Genomic DNA, 23814 nt, shown 5'->3' with positions numbered 1-23814 from the left:
ATTAACAGTCCAGTGCCCCAGAGCTGAACAGACTGCTTAATAACAGACATGACAATAAAGACCTTTGCCGTTTGTTAAATTCAGTGTCTTAGTTCACATTCAATACACAGGGTTGTGTGGTACATGCAAAATATTTATGGAGGTTTTTACATTTCACTTTAACATTTAGAACCAAATTAGCTGTTAAAAACCTTTGGACCTACGAGCAAAGTCATTAGTATAAACCCTCTCAGCACCATGAATGCCCGTGTCAAATTTCATGGCAATCGCTCCTGTAATTGTTGAGATATTTCAGTCTGGACCAAAGTGGTGGACAGACCGACATTGCATAGAGCCTTGCTAGCTTGGCAAAACAAAACAGCAGCTGAAGCCCAGAGCACGCGAGTTTGTTGAACAATCACATTAATAGACACACAAACGTGATCCATTTAGATCCTGTTTGTATCTGTGAACATGTGTTGCTGTTGGAAGGCAGTAGAATATGTTTATCTGCATAAATCTAGCATTTTTAACACTGAACATTTTGAAAACAGACGAGGGCAAAGACGCCAGGAGTTTTACAGAAAAACACAATTTTAGAAAGCAAATCGAATCAATGTAATTATAGTAAAAACGTAAGTGTAGTCTACACATGAAAGTACACATGTCTGACTCTTAAAACTTCAGTCTTTCCACAAACATTCAGCAGAGGTTTTGTGTGTTTGTGTGTCTGTGCTATGGTCCCAGCTGGTTCCCACTGTGCAGCTGGTTTCCATTTGGGCTTCATTTGTTGTTCCTCCAGGGAACAGATAACGCGACTGTCCATTTGTGCTTCTATCCAGCATAAGGAAGTGAGGTACATCTCTGCTAGTGATTCACGTTGAGGACAAAAAAAATCTACAGTCTTTCCACTCACCCAGTGCACACAGCCATTACCAGTCCTGTCTGCACAGTCCAATGAAAGTCAGAATATTAACAATGTTGTGGTCTCAGACTCACAGATGCATTTATGCTCGGATGGGGTTAAACCAGCTAACCGCATTTCGTCATCCCGTCCTTGTGGATCTTACTGTGTCTCTGTGTGAACAATTTTAACACAATACATTCTGAAGATTACACATTCAAAAGTCCAGACATTTCAAGTCATCACACAATCTTCTTCGCAAACCAAGGTCTTGCTGCGTCGTTGCTCACAAACACACAGATGGGCTCGGGTGGCGAAAGCTCTAAATTCTCTCTGGGCTTCGTTCCTGAAAACTCTGAAGCACATTTGGCCATTGCCAATTCATTTCCCCAAAGATGATCTGCCAGCTTGGATAAAATCTCATATGACTCAACAGTGTTTTTGAACACATCACAAGCCTTTCAAGTTGGCCACAGATCCTGCCTTATAACCATTTTGTACTCGCTAGGGCTCTCGCAGATCCCACTCGGCCCTGCAGAAAGCCACTAATGCGTGACGAACACCTGCTTCTCACCGTAATCCGCCTCTTCACTCGCCGTTTCTTCCATCCTCTCCTTCCACTTAAAGGGCGAGGATGTCGGGCTGGTCCTGTTGTGGCAGCTTAGTTTGGGGTCGTGCAGGAGGTTCCACATAAGCCAGATCTGAGGAACACTGAGGCTGTGAACAACCATGAGTTCCCTGTAAAAACAGGGGTCGAACGTCTGAAGGTGGGGCGCTGCAGACGGCCTGGGAATTCCGAAGGTCCGAAAGCCCTGGTGGCGCAATGGTTTGACGCTGATCAGCTGGAGACACATTCCCAGAAAGACATCATCAATGGGAAACAACTCCACCTGGAAGTGAAAAAAAAAACATTGTAGATCAAAGAATTCTAAAAACAGACATACTAAAATATTAAAACTGTCCAACTTTGACGAACCTGTTGACAGGCAGAGCTAAGTCTCCGAGCCGTATGTCCCGACATGACAAATCCTCCTCCCCCAGCGTAATTCGGGTACAAACCCCCTCCATAAACAAACTCTGGCACATAGTACTTGGAACTGCGCCGGCGAATGGGTTTAGCATGGATAATAATATCCCCAACAAACAGATCCTCGTCTGGCTTTTGACCTTGTAGCATCTCTAGTATATTCTCCACGTTAACATACACGTCTGCGTCGCCCTTGAAGATGAACCTGCATGAGAAAAGATAATAGGAAAAGCATCAGACGTGTGTCCCATAAGACTAAGAATCAGATCAGCTCCTGATTCAGCTTTATGAACACTGACTTGACATGAGGACAGCTGCTGTTAACCCATTTCAGGAAATGCGTTTCCTTCAGTGTCAGGTTGAAGAAGGTGTCATCAAAGTCCCAGAGCAGGATATCCCTAAAGGTTTGACTCTCATAGGTCAAGAGCTGATCCCACAGAGGCAGAGCAGTACGATTCCTGGGAACCCCCAGCAGGAAAACAGTACGGATGGACGCCCCATGTTGGAAAAGTCCCTCTTTACCCCAGGTCCGACGTACCACCTAAACATAATTAGGTGCAGAGAGAAAGAGATGCTTTTGTTGACCAAGAAACTGTCTGATGAATAAAATGTTAGGCTAAACCCGTGTTAAGTGATTGGTCTCCACCAAGTCCTGAAGGAAATATCTGTCTTTTTAGCTGCTAAATGCTCCGCTAGTTCAGTTCTGTTCAGTGCTGTGCAGGTAGTGTACAGTGGGTTTTATCAGAACGTCTTCACTGAAACAGCTGCTGGTTGCGGCTGGAAACAACACCGCAGTGAGAGTAACAGTAAAGCCTGGGAAACAAAAACAGCGCGCTTTAAGACGCTAAATAGCTCAGGTGATAATTCTCTGGGAGCTACAAGTCACTCCTTTCACATTACATGTAGTCATTTGATCCATTATTAACATAAAAATATTGATTATAGAAGCTTTAAACTTTAAAATGTATTTTCCAAAAAATAAATACAGCCGAATTTCTAATTATTTACTAATTCACAGCACATTTGTGACACATCACGGCCTACATACAACATGGCATATTTTACCTGACGTTTATCAAAATCTGCAGCGATAGATTTCACTGCAATGAGCATGTAGGGAGCACTTGTAGACCCTTTGCTTCCTCCTCCTTCCTCCTCTGCTCCTCCAATGTGACATTTCTCTGGCTGGTCTATGAGCAGCTGAAAGTCTCTGTTGTCCTTTTCTCTCAGGTAGCCTTCAAAGTCAAATGGCGGCATCGTGGGCAGGGGCTTGACAGCGGGCTTAGTGGGCACAGCGTTTTTCCGTCGCGACTTGGATTTCCCCTTCGATTTGGCCTGAGGTTTGGACTTGGGCAGAGGAGGTTTAGACTTGGCCTGGGGCTTGCAGGGAGGCAGCTGTGGCTCTGGAGCGCTGGATGGGAACTGCTGATCAGGGGAAATGATGTGAAGAAGACAGAAGACAGAGACATCTCAGTGAGCATGTGATAAATGTATCAATTTATGTGCAAAAATGCTTCACAGACCTTCAAAGGGAAGAACAGAAATATGAAAGCTAAAAAGATAACATGACATTAAAAAATAGCATCATAATTATCTCTTCCTGGTTTGTTATAAAACGTGGTGGACCATCTGTGAATCGGCACAGATGGACATTCTCGCAAACATAAACACAAACACACCTTGTGTACATACACTGATGCACTCTACATATGCATGTTCATACTGCACATACTGTGCAGGGCTCGGTTACTGCTTGTGGATTTCAGCTCAGCAGTAGACAGTATGTGAAAACGTCTCCACACTCAATGCTGTCTCTCTGTGAGCACAAAGCGCATCATATCCTTATATATATATATATATATATATATGCACCAGTGAGTCACAACAATGCTGACCTTAAGGCTGCATTAAACAGACACGGAGTAACATTAGCATTAGCATTTGCAGCTGCAGGCAACAAATGTAATATTCACTCTCCTTTTAGCTCCTTTTGGTCTCCACCAACAAAAACCAAAACAATGAGCTGTAAGATGCTCTGAAGAGCTGAAAGGAACTGCAGAGTTGGTGATTATTCTCTGTGAGTTCGACACATAGTCTTTTGATCCATCGCTAGTATAAAATATTGTTAAGTGCAACTTTCACTTTTCGCACTTTGATTCTGATACCTGCATACAAACATGCACAGACATTCATAACTTGAATCAGGTCAGGTCATACCGCTGGAGACTCCTGGCCTACTTTGGCCCCCCTGGCGCCCAGCAGGGTCCTGCTGGAGCTGGTTGAGCCATGGACTTCTAGCTTCCACACAGGTCTGTCCCACCCAGAGGAGAGGACGACCTGGAGACATGGGGGGTGGGGGGGTTTGATGGGACATGGGAAGTAGACAGGTTATTTTAAAGACTTTTCGAGAAGCAGAGGGTTGTATCGTCTAGAAAAGAATTCTTCCTGTGCTGTGATTGGTTCCATCCTTACCTGGCGGGCGTAGAGCAGCAGACAGAATAGCATCAGGAGCAGTATCGTGCAAATCACATCTCCCTTCACATGGAGGATCCTCCTTATGGTCACCATCTTCCTCAGCATCTTCTGAGGACACTGACTTCAGTTAAGCACTGAACAGGAATGTACTGAAAAGGGGCCACTGCAGTTCATACTGCCTTTTAGACAGCAGTCGAGACCTTTACACAGCTCGGAGACGTTTACCAGATTTAGGTTTGCAGGCTACTCTGCAAAAGAGATGTGGTGATTTTCCTTCCTCCTCTCTGCTGCATTGCTAAATATCACCACAAAATTGTATAGTTTGTCTGTAAAAACACATCCCAGCTGTGTTTTTCTCTTAGTGATCAGGCATGTACTGGGAGAAAAGCAGCAAAGCGTGATCCTGTATATATCCCTCATGTCACTGGATAAAATCGTCCATCGTGTCTGTCTCCATCCTCCCCTCCTCCTCAGGCACTAGTGGGTGGAGGCATCCTGCAACAATCAGGGATCGATCTGGGACAACACAAAAGGCAAGAAACAACAGAGAAAGAGATTTGAAAGTGAGTGTGATTAAACGAAATGTGCATCAACTTTGATGCTCTCTTTTTGTTACTTGTCCTTTCCTCAAGTCTTTTGCTTCACTAAGGAGGATAAACTGTCCTGGAAGTCTACGCTCTGACTGCGAAACCCTCTCTCATCTTGTCCAAAGCAATAAAAGACTCTTCCTTTGTGGCATGAGACAATTCAGCAGATTCTTCTTGAAATGTGCCCCCCCCCCCCCCCCTCCTTTTTTTTTTTTTTTTGTATCACAGCGCTTATTAACTTCTCAGCATCATGGATTGTTACAACTGGCTGAGTTTTGGACACAGTTAGAATCTGCTTCGCGTCACCTCACAGTGGTAACTCTATGAGGACGAACAACATCACTGTGTTACGTGCTGATGTGACTGTTTGCTTCTTGATTCCCATCGACTCCTAACTGCGTTCAGGAGGGGGGGGGCGGGTCTTATGTAAGTGAACGTGAGCGTACCAACTATTTCAAAGAACACTGTGTCCCAGCATTCATATAACGGGCAGACGCCTCTGAATAAAGCTGACAGAGAAAAGTTGCATGTGTGACAAGTCTAGCCGCAGCAGCTTGTCTCCGTCACAGCGCACAGACTCCAGACAGGCGTGACCAACGCGCGCCGCAAACTTCTCGCGCAATTCACGCAGAAAGTGCCACTTTTCGCCAAATATAATTCCGCATATTCTACTGCGTCGACAGCGAGCCTGCCCGCCTGCCTCTATAACACACAGTACGTGTGAAATGTTCCCTCAGTAATACAAGTCATTCAAACTCACCAGACGGGGGTCAAACTGAAAACATCTGTGCCGCGGGTGTCTGAAAGCGCAACACGGGCTGCACTGCGCACGCAGAAGAAACGGGTCCACAAAGTCTGCGAGGACCACGACCCAGAGAGGAGGAAGAAGAGGAGAGGAAGAAGAGGAGAGGGCAGCCCCCGGTGCTGGACGCTGTGTTCGTGAGATATGTGTCGGCGAGGAAGGACGGCGGAGTGTACCGGGCGCTCAGCCAGTCTGCACGAGCTGCTGCGCTCGCTGCCGCCTTAAAGTGCTGTGGGAAACATGCGCACTGTCAACGACACAACTGCGAGTGTACAAAATGCATTTTTGTAAACAGTCAAATGAGTTTGTTTGTTTGTTTTTTTGTCTTCATGAAGGCTCAGTTTTAGGTTTAACGTCTCTGCAACAAAAAGGTGAGAAAATAATTGTCACAAACAACCAACACTGTGCACGTATGAGCATGTCTATACAAGGGAGTAGTCAGTCCCATCATGTCACCTGAATGCACAGCATAGCATAGCGGAAAATGACAACAAAAATGACAAATCACAGGAATACAGACCATCATTTTGATACAAATAATAAAAGTGTTGTGTAGTATTCAACAAGTATTTCGCCGAAAAAGTCACTGAAATACTCATTGCTCATTTTCTTCTCATAAGTCTGTCAATTCAAAGTAGTGTGCAAGAATATATGAGACGTTAGGACTCAGAAGAAGGAGCTAACCGGGAGCGCCTGAACGCAGCATCTTCATCCTTGAGCCTGACCACGTGAGGTAAACTGGAGCGGAGCAACTTCAAGCCAGATGCCAGCACAGCAACTGAAGGAGGGTGGTGAAGAGGAGGGTGAGAGTGTTTTGATAATGAGCCCTGTATGCTGGTTGTTTGTCTCTACAGGAGAGTCAGAGATCAGACTCCCCGGGGGTGACACAGATTCTGGGTATATCTCATAGACTGTGTACGGCCTGTGGCATTGCTCTATCAGACTTCAGCAGGGGCAGTGCTTTCCAACAGAGGAGCTTTAAGCCCTCCAGCTGAATCCGAGTCTGTTTGGTTTCCAGGCCTGCCACTCCAGGAACAGGAGACAGGGAGAGAGGAGGGGGGAGAGGCAAGAGGAGGATGAGATTGGAAAAGTGAACATGGGATGAAGATGGGGGCGAGCTTGGGAAATAAAGGCTGCGCCTAAAATGGAAATAAGACAAGTGAAGAACATGCAGCTTAACATTTAAAGGCTCAGCCTGCTTTTAAAGTAGCTCCCTCCTTGGCTGTATCTGGCAACACATTGAAGCGTAATCAAATATTTTCAGTATTCAACCTCAGTCAAATGAGCCTCTATATATTTAAATAGGCCTCACTAACTTAAACAACACAGCCACACTGGAGAACACACGTCCAGACACACACACAGCATGAGCAGTAACAGTAATTTATGACAGCAGACGGGGGTCTTTACTGAACGACACGCAGCACCTACAGAGTGCAAGCTTGTGAGTGAACGTGTATGTTTCCAATCAGAACGATACAGAAAGTAGGGGGTTTGTGTCCTTCCAACCAGCAGGAGGTAGGCTATAGCACAGCTAAACTGACGGAATAGAAAATTAAACCACCCTCCAAAATAATATTCAGCGCAGCCTACATTATTTCGAGCTCATGCTGCGCGGCCAAACTTTGTTCAAACCTGCAGAACGTTACCTGAAAATCTAGTAGAGATCCCAAAGTTCCCAAGAGTACCTAAATATGTCAGCCTGAAGTTAGGAGAAATGTGTGTAAAACAAAGCACAGTGAAAAAGCTGATGGGGAATATATACAGTGTGATATTGCCAGGCAGTGAGGAGTAAGATGGTTTTTACCTACCTCAAAGTTGTAACAGATAATTAATTAAAAAAAAAAACATTTAATACAAATTTGAATGTCTTTTCATTATGATGTGATGTGACTCTTATAACACCAGATACTTTTCAAATACTAGTGAGAGGAAACAAAATGTATCCAGGAGAAAAAAGTGTCGTTTGCCTCACTGTTTTTATACATAAATCCAACCAGAGGAATAAAACAGCTGAGTGAGCCGACTTGTCTGAGAAGGACATCACTCCCTTGTGAAACTGCAACGCCTACACAGACTTTTAAAACACAAGTTAATTTAATAATAGCTTCTGCCACAAACACAAAAGTACAATTACAAATCTCTGTGTACAACCTACAAAAGGTAAACAAGTTCAACACACAGCACTGGTCCTCTGTGACACTGACTGATTTAAAATGGTTTTCTTTGGCTACAAACAGCACACAAACACACACCAGCAGCTGGGAGCAGAGACCCGAGCTGGGGTCGCCAGTGGCTTCGATGGCTCGGCTCTCTGTCTGAGAGGAGGCTGCCCTCTGTCTCTGTCTCGCTCCGGCAGTGCTCTCTCTAAACATCAGCGTGTCAGCTGCATCAAACGGTCAGATTCAGCAGAGAGTCACGTTCTCCAAGCCCTCGTGTCTGTGTGGAAACAGACAGTTCGCATGACTTTTTCTGAAGTTTAAACATTTCCCAGACAAATGTACAACGTCACCTGGAACACCTCTAGTACATTCAATGGACATCTTTGTGTCTTAACTCTTAACTACTGATGCTATCATACAGTATATGTGAGCGTATTGCCGAAGAAAAAGGCTAACTTTTGTTTGTGACAACAGCAATATGTGGAACCTTCCAGATTAATGAATTAAAGTGAATTTCCCACTGTACTCCGGCAATGTCTTTTGAGAAACCCTCCACTCCCTTTTGTGGTTCAGCTGAACTCTCTGAACAGTTGTGTCACTCCTGCCTGCTGACTCCTACATTCATTTTGACAATGATCTATCTATCTAAGCTGTAGGAGCACTAAATCAAGCTCTGCTGAACAGCCACAGAGCTTGACTGAGATGGACGACTATTTTACCAGAGCACTAAGTCTGGGGTCGGCATTTTATTTCTGCGAGCTAGCAGAATTTCAAGCTTCAAGTGTAGTCAAAGTATCATGGAGCTGGTGCCAAATGTTGCTGCCAGGCTGTTGTTTATTCCTAAATCATGGAGAAAGATTAAGATTAAGGCTACGACAGCGTCCCCATTCCACAGTCCAAGTGTCTACTGCTTTTTGCGTCCATGTGTGTAGGTCTCGTCCCAGGCTCATCATTCTGGTGAAACATCCTCGAAATAGATGAAGTTCATTCAACATCGGTTGTGCTTGTGACCCATCCTCCTTCTCCTCTCAGTCCGTTAATCCGTTCCCGCATTCCCCCCTTTCCCTCCACCCTCAGGAGGATGCAGTGCCAGCTCTCATGATCCTGAAGAGTGCGTTGACGTTATTGCTCTTGATGGCGTCTCGACAGGCAGAGATCACCTGGTTCTTGGGCTTACCCACTGAAGAGAGGGAGGGACAGCAACAGACAGATTCATATGAGGAGACAAGACAGGCATGCATGCATGGTGTAACAACACATAAAGTTGACCCAAATGCTTTAAAGCTTCTAAACTGAAGTCAGTATTACTGACTATTATGATGCCTGTTTTTTCTTCTTCAGGATCTCCCTGAGGACTTTGTTTTTATATGCTGAATACATATTATTAGTGGGCGTAATGTGATTGGAAAAACAGACAAACAAGCAAACATTTTCACATTCAATGCAAGCATTCTATTAGTGCAGTGATTTAAAAAAAAAAAAATAAATAAAAGTAGTCCCCCATCAACATCAGCAAAGCTTTGAATATTCCCAATGGAGCCTCAAAAATGGAAGCTAGTAATGCAAAGACGAGAGAGAGCAAACGTGATCAGCAAACCTGAATCCATGAACACACATGCACTGCATTCCAAAAAACCCACCTACAATAATATTGATTGTCCCAGACAATCCCTGACATGCACATCCTCTCTCTCCTACAGGCTCGACTCCAAGCCTGGCAGCCCACATAAAGTACTGTTGTTTAAGGAACTGGTTGGTTGTTACAGCACACATACACATGCACACACACACACACACACACACACACACACACACACACACACACACACACACACACACACAGTGGCCTACCTCGGAGTCTGCCGGCACGCTGTATGGCCTGGTTGACGGACTTGAGGCAGGCCAGTAGCGCATTGTGGTTGTTAGAGCGGATCTTGTACTCGTTGACCAGATCCCTGTTTAGATCGTACAGCTCTCTGTAGCGCTTCTTCGTAGTCGTCCTACAAGAGAGAAAATCAGAGGGAAAGTACGGGGAACAGAGGGGGAGAAAGATGAACAGCGAGTTGGATAGGTGCTGCAGTAAATAAAAGACCATATATCAGTATTATTAACCCACTCAACATTATAACCGTCACGAAGGATACAGTCGCTGTTTTGTTCCAGAAGTCACTAGTTAGAGTTTTTGCAGTACAGCAGACATTTGGAATTATTATAGCAGAAAAAGCACCAATGGAACCAACAATGTTAATGATGCCTTTAAACGAGCGTGCACAAGACCACGGCTCTGGAAGTGGCTGACCTAAATAGCATGCAGCCATCAGCTGTATTTCACATACAAGGATTGTACATGAGAGCAGTTTAATATACTGTCACTAAATAAAGTGGCACTGTACGCATATTGTGGCAACTCACATGTCACCCATAAGGCGAGCATCCTCCGCTTGCACCAGCATGTTCCTGATGTAGTTGGAGTGGTCGGCCATAGCCGCAGTTAACTTCTGATGGACGGAATGGAACTCATCCACCTAGCAGACATTTAAGACTCAGTGTTAAACCACAAACACCACCACGTTTTAGTTCACATTCAAAACAAACTGGAGTCACTAAATGCTCTCTGCTGACAAATAAAGAATTCATTTTCTCACTCATTTCTCAACAGAGGACAGAAAGTATTGTGTCTTGGACTTTCAGTGGAATAAACAGCATGAAATGTTTATGACAGGTTTCAATCTGCTGAAGGCCAAACCTCAGTGAGTGTAGAGCGTAGCTCCTCAAAGTATCCGGGGAAGTCTGCTTCTGCTGACAAGTCCTCTATTGCCAGGAAGGAGGCCAGTGATTGGACCAGATCTCCCGCTAGGTCAATGTCATCGGTTCTCAGAGTGATCTGATTGGGCAAATTAGAAATTAATTAACCTGACTGCTTTTGGTTTATTCTTAAAGAAAATTCCACAGTCTATTGTGAAGTATTTATCTTGTATGCACAATGCAAACCTTTTATCCTTAAATATTAGATTTTAACCTCCATCAATGTCATACTTATTTAAACATATCATTATTATTATTGTTATTATTTGTACCTGTCCATTGCTGGCCATGCTGATGGACAACAGTCCCCCTCCTCTTAGTGAATTAAAAGTGATGTCAGGACTGTCTACTCCGTCTGGAAGCAGGAAGTTCTGATTCAGCCACATCACCACCTACACACACACACACACACACACACACACACACACGTAAACATACATACATATCTCGGCATGTTATTCCCTTGGCCATATCATTCGCTGTCTTCCTGAGAGACACTGTGGCAGCCTACCCGCTGTGGTCGGTCGTTGATGCTGAAAGCCACCCGTCCAGTGGGCGGAGCAGCTGAGGAGTCCCCTGTGATGTCGTACATGGAGAAACGAGGCAGCTGACGAGTGATTTCAAACACGTGGAATTGGGTGCTGGAGTGGACCAAAAGAATGAAGTGCAGAGAGGGTGGGTTAATTACAAGGGAAGATACAATTCTTATATGACGGCACGCACACCTGCCTTCCTCACACACATCCTACCTAGTTTTCCCTCCAACAAAGGCTTTGATGTGCAGATCTACTGGTATATCTTTTGGGGGGACAATGGGGACTCGGACACAGCCGGACAGGTTCTGGGCGCTGGGGTGGACAACGTGGCTCTCCCCCTCAAATATCCCCTCGGCGAAGATGAGCACTGCACGGATAATGGTTTCTGGAGAGGAGATAAAGGAGAGATTCAGGGACTTATTAGTAATTACTCAGTCCTTGACATGTTTGGCATTCTTAGCGTACGTGCTAAAACACTCTACCATTTGGTGTTGAAATGCTGAGCTCAACGTGAGCCTTCTGGGCCTCTGTAGCAGGTCTCACTGACAGCGCTGTCTGGAGCTGAGTGTTGGCTGGTATGACACCCATCCCACTGTTTGTCTCTGACACACCCTGAAACAACAGCACCATTTGTGTGGATGTTGGCATATACAATAACATATGTAATGTAAATGTAAGAATCCTGTGATTATCTACATGAAGTCTCTGAAACAAACAGGGACATGGCCAAAATATGATGAGACTACAATTTTAAAAGGGAAAAAAATGAAAAGGGGATTTAACCAAAACCAGATTACAACTAGAATTCTACATCATTCAAAATTACTGACCTTAAGCGCTGCGTAAAAGAAAAGTTTATAGTCACACTAGCTGCTCTGCGAGGCTGTAAAGCTTAATGCACTTTAGAAGACAATACAGCTGGTTTGCTGGAAAATAGAGAAGCTGTGAAATGATACTGACTTTCTGGCCTATTATGATGTATTTGGTCTACTAAGGCGGTTATTGGAAAAAGTAAACAGAGTCTTTGTGTGCAAAGAAAGGAGGTCAAAGTCAGTTAGATTAATTGTGGATTATTATTACATTTCAAGCTATCATTTTTCACAAAAGCTTGTCAAGAACCAAAAGGTGAAATGGAACATCTACATATCACCATATCAAGGAGCAAAATCTTTTTGAATTTATCTTTGAATATATCGTGTACGGTATCAATAAATGACTGAATATTATCATCAAAATGTCAAAATGTTGAACGAGTGAATGAAATGAATAAAAACCTAAATGACTGAATAAATATATGTACCTTGGCATTCTCCTCATAGTTGCGCAGCTCCAGCAACAGATTCTGTCTGCGCTGGCTGAGCTCTCTGATGAGGTCCTGCTCAGCACTGGAGTCCATGAGATTCCCTTTGAGGTCCTTACTGGCTGGCAGGTAACCCCGGACTACAAAATACACACATAAACACTGATGAGATCCTAATCCCAGTTTAAAGTTCTCCCCAATCATGTTTGAATTAAGCTAAGTATGGCTGGGGCTAACAGGAATTTGGTCATGTTTGGTCGTGTTTTTGAGGAATCTTGACATGAACTGAAGTATTTGCTGAAGTAAATCTTGATCTGCTGGGGGCACTAGATGAAAGGTACTACCAATGAAATTCAATAAATCTCCATTGTATTCAGATGACAGCACAAGTCTACAAGATTTAGCTTTTTTTTTTCTACTTTGTGTTAACTTATCCTTAAAAGAAGAGCATGTGAACATACATAACCTTTCCACTTTCTGACAGTCATGTAAAACTCAACTGGTAGGCAGTTAGTGAGATGTTAACACCGATATGAAAGGATAGTGAAAACAGTAACAGAAATGTATTAAAAGCATTTGTCCAGAAACACACGATGGCCCAAAGTCGACCAGTTCCACTATGTCTTCTCATATCCATACTGTACGTACGCAGAAAACATACAGGCAGACACACCCATACAACATACCCTCTCCCTCTATGGAGGTGCAGATAAGTTGTTTCTGTCCATCCAACCTGTAGTCTCCCTCCACCACTCCGGCCACAGAGGAGGAGAAGTTGTCTTTGAAAATGACCTCGCCTGTGCGGTCGCTACGAGCGTCAATCTAAAATAAAAGGGGAAGGTGATCAAAGACTGGAGAGCAGCTAGATGATGCTTTTGAAATTAATGAGTTGCTGTGGCCAAACATCGAATGACAAATCACAAAACCTAAGGGTGAGAGGTTGTTTTTCTAGACGCCAGGCCTGCTAGGTTACGTGCTGACCTTTCCATTGGACCAGCCAGTGATAAGCTCCACCACCCCATCAGCGTTCAGGTCAAAGGCGTGGATGCTCATTGCATGATTCTTTGACTGAATGGGGAGAGAAAAAAAAACACATTATTAAAAATCTTACATTTAGGGTATGGGTGTTTGTAAAATGGCCTTTAAAGAGTGTGGACTCAAATGGGCCATGGGACACATAACAAGACATCAGGCGGTTTGCATGATAAAAGATAGAGACGGCAAGAAGACAGACATGGAACAAACAGAAGTGAGGTTTTGAGAGGGAAAAGGCTGATGGTACCTTAATCCTCCAGTAGCGGGCGGTGCGGTCATACACTCCCACGGTACCATTAGCCAGGGCATAGCCGAACCTGCTGCCATGCATATGGCACAGTGATGTCACTGTCTGTACGGAGAAGGACAGAGGGAAAGCTCGTCTTGTCAAACATATTACTCTGCTCCAGTACAGCACAAGAAAGATAAGAGAATCTACAAGCTATAACTAGTAACAGTGCAATGATGATTACAAATAATATTGTGGGGCTGCGTTTACCTCATTTTCAGTCATCTCAGACACAAGCTCATCCTCTTTGAATACCCTGATGTCAAAGTCCTCCGATCCTACCAGCAGCTGTAAACACAATACATAACAGCAGACAAGTATCATATTAATATGAATGAATCTTTCATTTAACCCACGTCTATAGTGCAGACACAACTGTAAGCATGTTTAAAGGAGATAACTATAGAAAACAGGAGAGAGATAGGAGGAAGGCACGTGACAAAGCTCTCAGACCTTGTTACCTCTTACCTCATTTTTCCCATCCCCAGTGAAGTCACAGAGCACCAGAGATCTGACATTATCTCCAGTTACCTAAAAACAAGACACGTCATGAATACATTCGTTTAGTTGATTCAGACATTTAAAAAGGAATGATCAACCTTGACAGGGATTGAAAATAATCCTAATGACAAAAATTGCATTGGCTTATCTACTCAAGCCCAATTAATCAGGCCTAATCAAACAAATTGGGAAAATGACCGAGAAAATGGCAACCAGTTCAGGACTAATTGCCGTCATAAGTAACTGGAGTGACTGGTGCTACAGTTTAATAAGTATCACTGTCTCATGAATTGTGTGTTATATTGCTATTGGATGAATCAACCTTCTTGAATGTGAGACCATTATGTATTATATTGTCTTAGTTCTTACTGTCCAGAAGTGGTCGTTGCCCTCATAGTCAAAGCCTTGTAAGGCGCAGTTCCCTCCAATGATGGCCAGAGGAGTCGGGATGTCCCCAAGTTTCCCCAGCACAATAGCATTCGCCCCATCCGTCACCTGCACTCACACACACATACACACACACACACACACACACACACACACACACACACACACACAGAAGAAACAGAGACAAGGTCCCTCAAGGTGAAACACTGTCAGCTCGGCTCCTCCGCTGTGTGTAAAGCGTTGCTGCTTGAAACATTCTTACATCTTTTTCCATTTGAAAGTATTCAGGTCTACACAGACACAGCATGGACGGAGGGAGGCAATGTTTTCACTCCAGTTGTCTATTTGTTCGCAAAATCACTCCGAAAGTCACAAATGGATTAACCCTTAAATGCATGGGTGTTTTTTTCAAACATTCCTACATACCTCGGGTCTTTGGTGACCCGGCTCTTATACAATGCAGATTAAGCCGTATATTAAAATCAGATTGCTTTAAGGACATATTGTTTACAATAGCAAACACACAAAAGGTATATTTTTACAGTCATTTATGGATGTCAGACATATTTTCTCTAAATTCATTAATGTACTTAGCGTAACTGGTCATGTTTATACTGTACTATCTTACACACAGTCTGCTGTAACATTTCATAGACTGACACCAATCCCAAATTAGCCAGCAGAGTAATCACAAATCACCGTCGCTTGCTTGTGATCATTGCAACACGTCATTCTCATGCTCAAGTTCTGGTTTTATATTATCTGATTCATAAATGGCACAAAAACAAATTCTTCATCATCAGGTACATCTTCACTTCCACAGCTACTGCCATCAAAACCCTCCGATATCAAAGAAAGTGCTGCTCTGCACTATAGCTGACACCCAGGCACTGCACCATCACGTTACTGTGACAGTAAGCTAATATAAACGTTTTTATCACTGTCTATATTGATTCATAGTGACAGTGACACAACAGTGCCATCAAGAGGCCAAATAGGAAAACACAACATAACGTGCATCCAGCATAGTGTGAATAAAAAGGTAATACCTTTAATACTTATTTTTTACATTTGTTAAAAACAAATAGTTGAGTGCTTAACTGAATGAAATTAATGAATTACAGAGTGTAATGTAGTCTTCCTAAAGACCCAAGGTGTGCATTTAAGGGTCAAGCAGAAATTTAAAAAAGACATTTGTGTTGAGTGACAACCTTGATGCTGCAATATACATTTTTCATTGTAGTTTGTTCATCTCAAATTCCATTCCCAGTGGGACCTACCACTGCATCCAAAGTTATCCCTCCCCTTATTCTCCTCAGCTCCGCTCACCTCTCTGTAGAATATATCAGCATTGTCATGGACATCATAGGCCAGTAGGTTGGTCTGGGATCCCACCAACAGTGTGTCCCCGGTGGTGTTTGGTCCCAGCGTTCCTGCCGTCAGACAAGTGACTGCCTGGTTGATGTTGAGCAGAGAGATGTCAGAGTCCTGGGTGCTCTGGCTCAATCGGTGGGTCACAGGTCTCTGACCACGAGCATGAGGGTTGTGGATAAAAACCTTTTAACGCGAAAGAGAAGAGAATTGAGGGCACGTGGTGAAAACATAACAGCAGGTATTAAAAGTAAGAAAGGTATTTTATAATCGAAAGTGAACAAGTTGTTGTGCTGATTGTAAGCCCAGAAGAGATGTGGGGAAGTATGTGTAATGTAATTGTAGTTAAATACCTGGGAGAATAAAGGAAGGAAGAATTATCATGTGTTCAGACAGCAACCATGCTATGCTATCTTCCTTATTCACCAAAGTTATGTTGGAACAGTGAAAATGTTAATTTCCCTCACCTTTCCAGCCTGTGTGGCTGCAGTAAGGCATGGGTGGACTCCATCAAATTTGCCAACAGTCACCATGCGAGGGTTAATCTTGTGGTTCAGCTTCAGAGTGAATATGGGGACCAACATAGTGCCTACTGTGTATCCCTAATCATCAGACAAGAGGCCAGACGAGACAGCAGACAGACAAGAGGAGGCAATTTATTAGTTCAGTTCTTTTCAGGTAGTCAGTTAAAGACAAAACAAGCACATGAGATAAGTAGGATGCAAGGCATATAACCGAGTGACAATGCGTGATTTTGCTACACTAATGTAATTACAGGCTTTACCCCAGACACCCAGTGGAGAGTCCTGTTGCCTAGCAACAAAGAGTGGCAAGCTAAAGCTTTTCATCTGGCTAATCTCCCAGTCGTTTGCTGTACAAGAATGCCATTTATACAACAAAAAGACATCACGCATGGCTCTTTAACATATCGTAAGCCCTTGTACCAATACCAAGTACGATAGTAATCATTCGGAGGAAATAAAATCGCCATTTGCCTTCATTGCCATGCAAGCCTAGCATGACATGCTAGCTTTAACGCTGGCTTCTATGTTGCCGGAAACAACTCTAAACTATTGACGACATTAAAACAAACGGGAGCACTGTTTTTTTTTGTCTTCGAAACCCCGTACCAAGTACCAAACAATCTCACCTGGCCTCCTTCTCAGCTGCAAATGTTGGGTTTTGGTTCAAATGAGCTAGCCAGCTAATGATCCAGCTGGATAGCACCACAACGCAGCGAGAGTTGACAGTCGATTCCCTGCCAACAACCACTTCCTGTCTGCCGTTTTCAAAATAAAATATTGTGGTTAACTTTCTGCATACAGCGATCAGGAGAGAGCAGTGGTGGAATGTAACAAAGTACATTTACTAAAATACTGTACTTATGTACAGTTTTAGGCACTTGCATTTTAGCTGAGTATTTCCCTTTTTAAGAGTAAAATATTGTACTCTATATAGTATATAGTTTTCATGATTTAACAGGAAGATCAAATTCAGACCAGTTTTTTTAAGTATGATTGATGGGGTCCTCTAGTGATTTTGTGTTGCACTTCCTTTTAGTTGGTCTTCTCATAAACAGATTTTAAAAAGAGCAGCAGTATTGTATTCATCTCCTGTATAGATCAGAGTGCAAAAATACAGGATCCTACATTTTCTATAATGCTGCTAGAGCGCATCTTTAGTTAGACCCTCGTCGTCTCAAGCTCAAACCAAGATAAGCCTGTTATCTGTATGTATGAGGGTTATTTTTTTTCAAACTTTGGAAAGCTACTTTCAGAGCCACAAAAGACTCAAGTGTTTTTACAGGCTGTGTGGTAGCTACTCCTCGTGATGAGTAAACTGAACTTCACGTTCCAAACTGTCCCTTAAAAGTGCTGCTTACAGTGCATGTTAATGCATCAATAATAATATATTGACTATTTCTACCCTTGATGCTTTTAGGTACTTTTACTGAATAAAATTAAAGTGTTTTTATACTGTGTTATTAGAGCTACTTTCAGATCACAATACATCTCCCAACACTGGAGGAGAGCTAATAAATCCATTATCATGAAACACCCCATTATTTTGTATTTACAGCTCTGATTGAGTCAATGATTCTTCGTAGCGGCAGATGAGGCTCACCATGGGTTGAGCCATCCGTGAATGGACGAAAAAAACTGATGATAAAAACCCAGTGCTGTAAGAAATATTCAGATCCTTTACTTAACTAAAACACCACACTGTGAAGATACACCTTAAGTGTGTGAGCATTATCAGCAAAAGGTACTGAAAGAATATAGAAGTAAAAGTATTCTGCATAGTCCCTGTCAATGTTTTACTGTTATGATGTTTTGGGATTATTATTACTGCTGCATTAACGTGTATGTTACATTTTACTGCTGTAGATGTTTAAGGTTGTGCTGAGTGTAACTATTTTATTTACTGTTGGGTTGTTTAATCTACAGTAATGCATCATGTTCTGTAAGATCATCATATGTTTCTAGCGTCACTGTCATGTGAGAACCACAGATCTTTAACGTAACTTTTCATGAGCTCAGAGAAACAGACCTCTTTTCAGCTTTGTGACGATGCATTTTCCAGCTAATCCATGGGATTTTTAAATAGTTGATTTAGTTTAAGAAAAGGGAGAATTTGATCAACCCATAAAGGAACACTTGTCAAAAACATTCAAATTCAAAATCACCAAATGTGGCCATACATTCACTGGACAGGAAGGGTTTCAAATATTGTAATCTAAAAGTAACAAAAGCTGTCAGACAAATGTGGTGGAGTTTAAAGTACAATGTTTGCCTATAGTATAAAGTTGCATAAAATAGTAAAGTGAGTACCTTACATTCCATTAAGTGACCTGTGTTTTTCCCCCTCAAACTTTATTGAACTCCCAAGTTCAATAAAAAAAATCAGAGCCCCAATTATCAACAGATATGAAACAAGTGGTTAGTACAGTAAAAGAGATTCAAGAAACTTAAAGTCGTAATGCATTTTGCTGTACAATAGTCCACACGCTTTAAAGAAAACATAAAGAAACATGTTATTTGCGAGACAGAGTTTGTCATTGAAATTGAGGAAATTCAAGTCAAGTAAGCATTCATCTCAAGTATAATATCTTGTTGACTTTTGAGGAAAGGTGGTCAGAAAAGGGGCCCAAGGCATAGCTGTAGCTTTATGAGCAGTTACTGCTGCAAAGAGGAATGTGATGTAAAAAAAAAATGGACGTCACAATCTCAACATACCATTGCACAACCAGATCTAATGTCACATATGGTAAAGTGGTAAACATGACTTTGTGGGCTCATCTGGGATTTGAACCCTCTCGCATGCCCATACGAAAATTAGCCCTTTGGCACTGTTGGTCTATGAGTTCCATTGGATGTGTTCAAACACAATTTATTGACCACAAGGATTAAAACACTGGGCTCGTCCGGGATTTGAACCCGGGACCTCTCGCACCCTAAGCGAGAATCATACCCCTAGACCAACGAGCCTATGAGTACAGATGTTCTCAGCTGCAATTGTACGCTGTATGGACCTGTAATTGAACTTTTCAAACTGGTGATGTGGCAACTTGGTACTCCACATCTTGTCTAGTCCAACAGCACCCTCTGGTGGTCGCAATTATACATTCATTTTACTGTGCATGACATGCAACACTGAAACCTAACAGCACTGATACTGATAGCTGCAGCACAATCTATTGGTCAAATAAGAGTCGCAAAGCAAGTGTCATTTGGTTTTGGCAATAGATAGCAGGACAAACCTGGCAGTTTGCGCTTTGCAGGGTTTTGGAGACATTTGTAGTGAATGATTTGGTGATGTACTGTTTTTACTGGTGTAAGAGCCTGGGACACCTTTGAGGAGCAAGGTGACTTCAGAAACTTGTTGCCATTTTTAGCATTGCCTGTCCTTAGGAGTATTGCATTGTTGAACCATACTTATTCATGTGAGAAACCCATTTTTGCTCTTTTCATATAGGCTGTGCTGACAATAACAAAAATATACATGCATGATACAAAATACACCAGACTTGTTTACCATTGTGAGTCACACATCTTTCTGTGACTATTTTGTAAATTACTCTATAAATGCTTAATGCAAGAACGTGTTGTTGAGCTCGAATAACCATGGCTAAATATTCAAAGGTTGAGAAATCTGCATTCAGTGCAGGTGAACAAGTTAGAAAAGATGGTTGCTATTCCACATTATTGTTATTTTGAGCAGCAGAGAAGTCTAAAATACTGTAGACTTGCACATAAATGCCAGCCTGTTTACATTTAAGATGAAATTGTCTTGTGTTTTTTAATTTTATATCTTTGTTTCCTCTTTATTGTTTGATATTACGTACCAATGATTGGTTATTTATAACCCTATTGGATTGATGGACATTTCAAGCATTGTGAGCGAGTGAATTCTGACAATAACTTGTATGTGCTGCAACTGACTCTCGACCATTGTCGATTATAAATGATAAATTATGCAGGTCATAAAATCAGTTTTCCCAACAGTATCATCTTTAGCTTTAATCCACAATTAGCAGAATGCTTTGTGCCAGTAATCACTTTGGGAGTTGTAGTTGACTTCTCTGCTTCAGTTTTTGTGTCCACAGGCTTCTTGTACCTTTCACTTTTTATCAGAGAACCAGATGTTTTCTAACATCGTTGCTGGTGCATTTCCAAACTACAGGGTTAGAAATGCTTCAACTGTCAGTCACCTGACATCGTGTTTTCGGAAGAATGAATGAATTTCTGTAACCAGGGGCGACTGGGATAGCTCCTCCCACTTTTTCAGTCTACAGAGAAAAAGCTGTTAGAATGCTCCATCAAAGGAATGGAACCAACTATGATGCTTTGATGCAGGATTCTACAACTGCTTGAGTCATCACCACAGGCTTACATTAGGACACACACGGAGTGACATTAAGTCATACCAACTACACACAACACACACGTTACCAGTCAAGTAGGATCTACTACAGAGACAATCTTCTCCACACAAATAAAGTCCACTACAGACAAAGACAGTCTACAACAGATAAATACAGTCTGCTACAGACAAATAAAGTCCACTACAGATAAAGACAGTCCACTACAGACAAAGACAGTCTACAACAGATAAATGCAGTCTACAACAGACAAAGACAGTCTGCTACAGAAAAATAAAGTCTACTACAGACAAAGACAGTTTACTGCAGACAGTTCAATGGATCGAAGAATCAACCCAGGAAAAAGAGTTCGTTTTGTTGACGATGCTCGTCAGGGCCGTCCAACACCTCCTCTGAACTTACACTTTCTGCAACATGATCTTTATAACGCTCACCAGGAGATCTATCGCCTGAAAGAGCAGATAGACGACCTGTTGCAGAAAAACAAGAACTTACTGACCCAAAAGAGGACGCTTTCCCAGAAGAGCCACGATGGTCTAATTGAACTAAGGAGGCTGCAGGGGCTTTTAGAGGCCAAGGAGAAGCAGTTCCAGGAGGAATGCAACATGAGTGGCGCAACCATCAAAGACTATGAGTCACAGATCAGCTACCTCATGAAAAATATGCAATTCCGGGTGAAGCAGGTGAATTTCATTAAGCACACGAACCAGCTGGAGTACAACAAGCTGAAAGAAAAGTCGGAGGAAGACACACAAAAACTCTCACAGGAGCTGTTGAGAAGAGAAGCTGAATTCCAAGAGACTGAGAGAGCTTGGGAGGCAAAAATCAACGCTCTGGAGCAGAAATTCAAGGAAGAGCTGGCCGAGAAAGAACAGAGCTGGGAAACCAGACTAAAACAGGTCCAGGACGAGACTAAAGAACTGTTCGAGAAAGAACAGAGCTTGGAAACCAGTCTTAACCACGTGGAGGAAGAGAAGCCCGAACTGGCCGAGACAGAACAGACCTGGGAAACCAGTCTAAAACAGGTCCAGGACCAGACTAAAGAACTGGCCGAGACAGAACAGAGCTCCGAAACCAGTCTAAAACAGGTCCAGGACGAGACAAAAGAACTGGCCGAGACAGAACAGAGCTTGGAAACCAGTCTTAACCATGTGGAGGAAGAGAAGCAAGAACTGGCCGAGACAAAACAGAGCATGGAAACCATTCTTAACCATGTGGAGGAAGAGAAGCAAGAACTGGCAGAGACAGAACAGAGCTCGGAAACCAGTCTTAAACAGGTCCAGGACGAGACAAAAGAACTGGCCGAGACAGAACAGAGCTCCGAAACCATTCTTAACCATGTGGAGGAAGAGAAGCAAGAACTGGCCGAGACAGAACAGAGCTCGGAAACCAGTCTTAACCATGTGGAGGACGAGAAGCAAGAACTGGCCGAGACAGAACAGAGCTCAGAAACCAGTCTAAAACAGGTCCAGGACGAGACGAAAGAACTGGCCGAGACAGAACAGAGCTTGGAAACCATTCTTAACCATGTGGAGGACGAGAAGCAAGAACTGGCCGAGACAGAACAGAGCTCAGAAACCAGTCTTAAACAGGTCCAGGACGAGACAAAAGAACTGGCCGAGACAGAACAGAGCTTGGAAACCAGTCTTAACCATGTGGAGGAAGAGAAGCAAGAACTGGCCGAGACAGAACAGAGCTTGGAAACCAAAGTACAACAGGTCGAGGAAGAGAAGCAAGATCTGGAGCTCTGTCTGAAAATGCAGGAGAGGAGAAGTTTCTGGTCTCGCAAGAAGGTGATGACTGGACAGACAAAGGTTGAGAAAAAGAAAGAAAAGCAAGAGAAGGCAGAGATTAAAAAGAAAGAAAAACAAGAGAAGAAGGAGATGATAAAGAAAGAAAAGCAAGAGAAGAAGGAGATGATAAAGAAAGAAAAGCAAGAGAAGGCAGAGATTAAAAAGAAAGAAAAGCAAGAGAAGAAGGAGATGATAAAGAAAGAAAAGCAAGAGAAGGCAGAGATTAAAAAGAAAGAAAAGCAAGAGAAGAAGGAGATGATAAAGAAAGAAAAGCAAGAGAAGGCAGAGATTAAAAAGAAAGAAAAGCAAGAGAAGGCAGAAATTAAAAAGAAAGAACAGGAGGAGAAAAATAAAAAGGGACAAGAGGTAATGACGGAGAACAAGAAGGGTTTTTGGAGCTGGATGCACAAGAAGAAGTGTGACAGCATCAGTGAAGTGGAGATGGAGGCTGCTGGATGTTTGGCTCAGGCTGGACAACAGTAGCTCTCCCTTCACCTCCCCACCCTCCCTCTCCTGACGCCCTCACCCGACCCTCCATCTTTCAACCCCTCTGCCCTACTTCCTCTCTCCTACACCCTCTCTCTTAACACCCTTCCACTATTCTATCCCCCACCTGCCTCTATCTTCCTAACCCCCTCTCTCTTTCCACCCTCTAACCCCTTTCACCCCTATACCCCCTCTCTCTTTCCACCCTCTAACCCCTTTCACCCCTATACCCCCTCTCTCTTTCTACCCTCTAACCCCTTTCACCTCTATACCCCCTCTCTCTTTCCACCCTCTAACCCCTTTCACCCCTATACCCCCTCTCTCTTTCCACCCTCTAACCCCTTTCACCTCTATACCCTACCCTCTCTACTATCTCCCCTAACCCTTTCACCCCTATACTCTACCCTCTCTACTATCTCCCCTAACCCTTTCACCTCTATACCCTACCCTCTCTACTATCTCCCCTAACCCTTTCACCCCTATACTCTACCCT

At 43.0% G+C, this 23814-nt stretch overlaps 2 protein-coding genes and 1 non-coding gene across 3 annotated transcripts; all 3 read right to left on the bottom strand.

Annotated features, from left to right (window-relative positions):
• Positions 1-1428: 1428 nt before the first annotated feature.
• On the bottom strand, positions 1429-4490 carry b3gnt9 (UDP-GlcNAc:betaGal beta-1,3-N-acetylglucosaminyltransferase 9). Its single transcript, XM_070907831.1, has 6 exons — positions 4383-4490; positions 4128-4247; positions 2976-3335; positions 2210-2451; positions 1860-2115; positions 1429-1773 (listed from the first exon to the last, which is right to left on the bottom strand). The coding sequence occupies exons 1-6, from the start codon at positions 4488-4490 to the stop codon at positions 1429-1431; spliced, it is 1431 nt and encodes a 476-aa protein (XP_070763932.1).
• A 4519-nt stretch (positions 4491-9009) lies between these two features.
• Positions 9010-17403, bottom strand: bbs2 (Bardet-Biedl syndrome 2). Its single transcript, XM_070907753.1, has 18 exons — positions 17311-17403; positions 16628-16762; positions 16119-16346; positions 14772-14897; positions 14370-14432; positions 14112-14189; positions 13860-13964; positions 13559-13645; positions 13264-13399; positions 12578-12717; positions 11760-11889; positions 11491-11662; positions 11253-11382; positions 11014-11133; positions 10683-10820; positions 10349-10461; positions 9788-9936; positions 9010-9116 (listed from the first exon to the last, which is right to left on the bottom strand). Exons 2-18 carry the CDS (start codon positions 16742-16744, stop codon positions 9010-9012), a joined length of 2139 nt encoding a protein of 712 aa, XP_070763854.1. The 5' UTR covers positions 16745-16762; positions 17311-17403.
• A 2173-nt stretch (positions 17404-19576) lies between these two features.
• Positions 19577-19648, bottom strand: trnap-agg (transfer RNA proline (anticodon AGG)). The gene has a single exon. It is a non-coding gene; the product is annotated as a tRNA-Pro (tRNA).
• Positions 19649-23814: the final 4166 nt, after the last annotated feature.

Source organism: Enoplosus armatus, chromosome 6 (assembly GCF_043641665.1).
Source record: "Enoplosus armatus isolate fEnoArm2 chromosome 6, fEnoArm2.hap1, whole genome shotgun sequence".
Taxonomy (NCBI): Eukaryota; Metazoa; Chordata; class Actinopteri; order Centrarchiformes; family Enoplosidae; genus Enoplosus; species Enoplosus armatus.
The sequence above is the reverse complement of the archived record's forward strand: the minus strand, read 5'-3'. Positions and strand labels throughout refer to the sequence as shown.

Coding starts and splice junctions, on each gene's coding strand:
- b3gnt9 (XM_070907831.1), bottom strand. CDS start 4,490: ATGCTGAGGAAGATGGTGACCATAAGGAGGATCCTCCATGTGAAGGGA. Junction 2,452..2,975: donor CAGATTTTGATAAACGTCAG/GTAAAATATGCC, acceptor AATTATGTTTAG/GTGGTACGTCGGACCTGGGG. Junction 2,116..2,209: donor AGCAGCTGTCCTCATGTCAA/GTCAGTGTTCAT, acceptor TTTCTCATGCAG/GTTCATCTTCAAGGGCGACG.
- bbs2 (XM_070907753.1), bottom strand. CDS start 16,744: ATGTTGGTCCCCATATTCACTCTGAAGCTGAACCACAAGATTAACCCT. Junction 11,663..11,759: donor CAGCATTTCAACACCAAATG/GTAGAGTGTTTT, acceptor TCTCCTCTCCAG/AAACCATTATCCGTGCAGTG. Junction 9,117..9,787: donor GCGTGCCGGCAGACTCCGAG/GTAGGCCACTGT, acceptor CCCTCTCTTCAG/TGGGTAAGCCCAAGAACCAG.